The sequence below is a fragment of the Geospiza fortis genome, unplaced genomic scaffold (assembly GCF_000277835.1).
Source record: "Geospiza fortis unplaced genomic scaffold, GeoFor_1.0 scaffold157, whole genome shotgun sequence".
Classification (NCBI taxonomy): Eukaryota; Metazoa; Chordata; class Aves; order Passeriformes; family Thraupidae; genus Geospiza; species Geospiza fortis.
In genome coordinates, this window is record NW_005054314.1 from 1,374,302 (window position 1) to 1,378,166 (window position 3,865).

The following is a 3,865-nucleotide window of genomic DNA, read 5'->3' on the forward strand; positions in this document are numbered from 1 at the left end:
GTGAGGAGCCAGCAGATCTTGTGAAGATGCTGACAAGGCCTGGACATTGCCAGAACAATAGCAGGAGGTTTAGATGTGGCCTAATAGAAACATGGCAGTGGTTGGCAACAGGAGCAAGGCACAGAGCAGGAGGCTGGGTTAGTTCCCAAATCATTGACTGACAGAATCTGGCAGGATCCTACATCTGCTTTCCTGCTCTTACCCTCTTCCCTTTCCAAGCCACAATTGTTCTGGGCAGCTGTAAGAAGGGCTGAGTAGAGGTGAGTTACAGAATGAGGGCTCAGTAGAGAGGGAGTGGCACTTCACTCTTCAAGCTGTCTCAGAATCCCTTTCCTGATCAGCTTGAAGTTTGCACCTGTACAATGAACTCTTGCAACTCAAGAGAAAAAAATGAAATAAATTGCATTGAGTAGACTTCTTACCTCCAGGCTTAAGTCATACTGAACCTTAGTGTTTTTACTTAACAGCTATGGATCCCCAAATAATATTCTGTGGTTTAACCCCAGCTGGCAACTAAGCATCACAGAGCTGCTTGCTCACTCCTTCCCCACCACCATGGGATGGGGGAGAGAATTGAAAGTGTAAAAAGAGTGTAATAATATTAAAAAATAAATAGAACAGTAACAAATTGGGGGAAATAAAAACAGAGAAAAAACCACTATGAAAGACAAGTGGTGCAAATGAAAACAATTACTCACCACTCGCCAACCAATGTCCAGCCGTCCCTGAGCAGCATCTTCTCTTCTGCCTCAACCAAATATCCAGGTTAAAGTAAATAGTATCTCTCACTTAATTACAATGTCTGCTTTTTGAGGGGCTGTACCTGGCCTCTGCCCTGTCTCTGCTGTGTTGCAGACTGCACCTGTGGAGGTGTTCTACCGACTGGAGTCCAGCAGGCTGATTCGGAGGTAAATGTTATTACTCTTCTGTTTTAGCAAGGTTTTCCATTCCAAAAACAAACAGGGAGCTCGATGTAAATAAGTTTGCAGTAATAGGAGAGGAGTGGAAGCTGTCAAAACCTTGCTCCATGAAATGACCCTACTTATCACTAGCCTCACCCCCAGAGGCATGAATAGCTACCCTGTGGGCATCTGCATTCTCAGAAATTTGTCCTGCTTTACATGGGTCTAGGTGGGGGTCTTTATTGCAGCAGATAGCCTTACATGGTGGATTAAAGGCCAGCTCTCACCTGGCCAAACTTGGATTCAGTATTATGCTTACAATCTATCTTCTTTTTATTCCATTCTCTAGGCCAGAACAGTGTGAGTTTAGAGAAAAGTGGCTTCAGGACATAATTGAAAATAAAGTACTGTGTGCAGAAAGACTTGCTTCCCGATGAGCAGCTCCAATTCACCATTACCAGTCCTCTGTTGTGGAGAACCAAATAAACATGATGGGAGAAAAAGCTCTTCCTTAGCAGCATTTCTATTTTGTGGATAGATAAGAAGCATTGAACCTGTGCAAAATCATCTATGCCCTGCCGTGGCAGCTGGCTGTGTATGACAGTCCCGGGCAGGTGGGGACAGCAGGATGTAACCAGGTTCCAGAGTGTGAATGGGAAGAGGTAGCTGGGCAGGATTTGCTGTTTGTGAGCGCCAGGTCTGTGGAACTCCAGGAAAAACATTATAGGACTTTAGGACTTTTATTTTCTTGATATAAATATACAAGATGTCTCTGTTGCTAGATGTAGAGGAAAAATAAATAAATTAGGAGAACAAAAAAAAAAACCCAACCCATCTCTCAAAACCATTTTGTTTTAAAAACATTTGAGAAAAAGAAGTTCTAGGAGATATGTTTGGAAATAGGCAGTCGAATCAAAGATAACCACCACATAAGCACTGCCTGAGCAAAGCCTCCAAGCACAGAGTTTAAAGCAAGCCATGTAATACTGCTGAAACAGACCAAAGTAAAATACTACAGGAGTTAAAACAAGGGTTTAATCTAGAACACTTCCATAAACAAAAACATTTCAAATAAATTGAAAGATACATCCTTGTTCCCACCTGCGTACATCCAGGGGTTCCAATCACTGCAGCTCACTGCACTGATGCCTATGTATAACATAGGAGAAAAAGAAGCAAGCAACTCAGTTCTTCACCATGTGTTTCAGTGATTGAAGATCAGACCCTCCTACTACTGTTACTTTACACCTCAGTTGCCATCTGCTTGCTCTAAAGTAACTGAAGCCCATCTTTATTAAATTACAAACTCATTTACAAATATGTACATGTCTGGTTTGAATCACAAACCAAACTAAACTGTTTTGAGGAAAAACCTAAATTTAAAAGACTTGTGAAAAAATAGTGGACTGTCCTGGATCTTAAAACAGGAACTCAGGAATTCCTTCATTTTTGCTACTGGTGGTAGTAGTTTGTTAAAGGTCTTTCCCAAGATAAATGATCCTATGATTAATTAAAATAAATGGAATAAAAAAATCACACTTATTGACTTTAGGTAACAAAACCTTCCCATGGGATCCTTTGGCTTGTTGGATTCAAAGCGAGTGCAGAACAAAGACACCTCTAATCTTCCCCACCTGTTCCTGCCTTGTATCCTTTCTCTTTACAGGGATTCCTTGTAGATGGTAAACAAACCATCCAAGACAATCTGATGAAAAAAACTCTGTTTCCTCGACACAAGTAATCCACTCCTGAGCTTGGCCCTGTTGGGTGAAAGGTGCTGCAGCACCTGCAGCTTTCTTCAAATCACAGCTGGACTGTGCTAGCTGCCACGCAGTGCAAGCTATGGTGTGCAGCTCAAATGAAGCATTATTTTTCCTCTTTGCCTTTAGTCTTTCTGTAGACCATCTCTCGAAAGCTTGCAAGGATCTTATTCTCTCGTTTCCTCCTCTCCTCCTGGTTGAAGGATGCCAGAGCTCTCTTTTCATCTGCGCTGTAGATCTGGTTCTCTTTCCGCAGCCGCACAGCCTCCATGCGCCGGTGTCTGTGGGGGGAACAGGGGTGCATCAGCATCAGCAGGGGCTGTCAGTGCCCTGGCACAGCTTCCAGCCATCCACTGCCCTGAATGTGTTCAAGGGCTTTAAATAAAGGTACTGAGGTAACAGGTCCTGAGCCAAAGCTGTCCTCTAGATGAACCTTCCAACAAAATGTTATATTTGTGTCCACTCACTAAGGTAATATCCATGATCATTAGTGAAATATGTAGTGTGATAAGAATATACTTGTCTTTCTGCATTTAGAAGCCAGAAAAAGGCATGAAATCAGGCATCTGGCCTTGTTTGAAGGTATATGATCAAAGCCAGCTCCCTTGGTTCCTCCTCGAGTCCTGGCCAGGCTTTGGGTGGAACCCAAGAGGAGGATGAAACCAAATGTTCCTGCACTAGAAGTTGTGTAAGCTTGTTTATTCTACAGTCTAATAGCTGAGCCCTCCCACAGTAAAGATGGAGGCCTTGTCTACAGGTGGACACACCATGTAGGAATTCCCAGGAATGGTTCTCCAATCCTTTGCTGTGACTGGGGCTCCCAGCTCATGTGCAGACCTGGATGATGGTAAAGTATTAGGGTAACTGGTGATGTATCTTTCTTAATCACTCTAGGCAATCTTTTGCAGTAATGATTAGGTGCATTACTTAGCTTATCCTTTGTAATTCTTTGCATTTTTGCACTGTAGCAAATTATACTTAGTCCTTAAAGTTGGTATCTGAATCTTTTGTGCTGATCATGCCAACTGGCAAAACAGGTATCTAAACTAGATAATCCAAACTGCACACTAACCTTCCCAGGAAGGAGTGTGACAGAGCAAGGAACTGACTTCTGGGGATGTCTGTTCTCAGGCAGTCAGCCAGAAGCCTCCCCTACCCCCAGATGTCAGCTGCTGTTTCACCAAAATTTAAGTGAGATTCCTG

General features: G+C 43.0%; 2 protein-coding genes across 2 annotated transcripts in view; one reads left to right on the plus strand and one right to left on the minus strand.

Moving 5' to 3' along the window:
* Positions 1-1,363, plus strand: part of AKAP14 (A-kinase anchoring protein 14) — a 2,338-nt gene extending 975 nt beyond the window's left edge. The window contains exons 5-6 of the mRNA XM_031056108.1: positions 856-908; positions 1,252-1,363. Of these exons, the coding sequence (XP_030911968.1) occupies positions 856-908; positions 1,252-1,339 (141 nt within the window). The 3' untranslated portion in view covers positions 1,340-1,363. The remainder of the gene's footprint in view (positions 1-855; positions 909-1,251) is intronic.
* A 544-nt stretch (positions 1,364-1,907) lies between these two features.
* The window catches only part of NKAP (NFKB activating protein), a 9,001-nt gene continuing 7,043 nt past the window's right edge, over positions 1,908-3,865 (minus strand). The window contains exon 9 of the mRNA XM_031056106.1: positions 1,908-2,943. Within this exon, the coding sequence (XP_030911966.1) occupies positions 2,769-2,943 (175 nt within the window). The 3' untranslated portion in view covers positions 1,908-2,768. The remainder of the gene's footprint in view (positions 2,944-3,865) is intronic.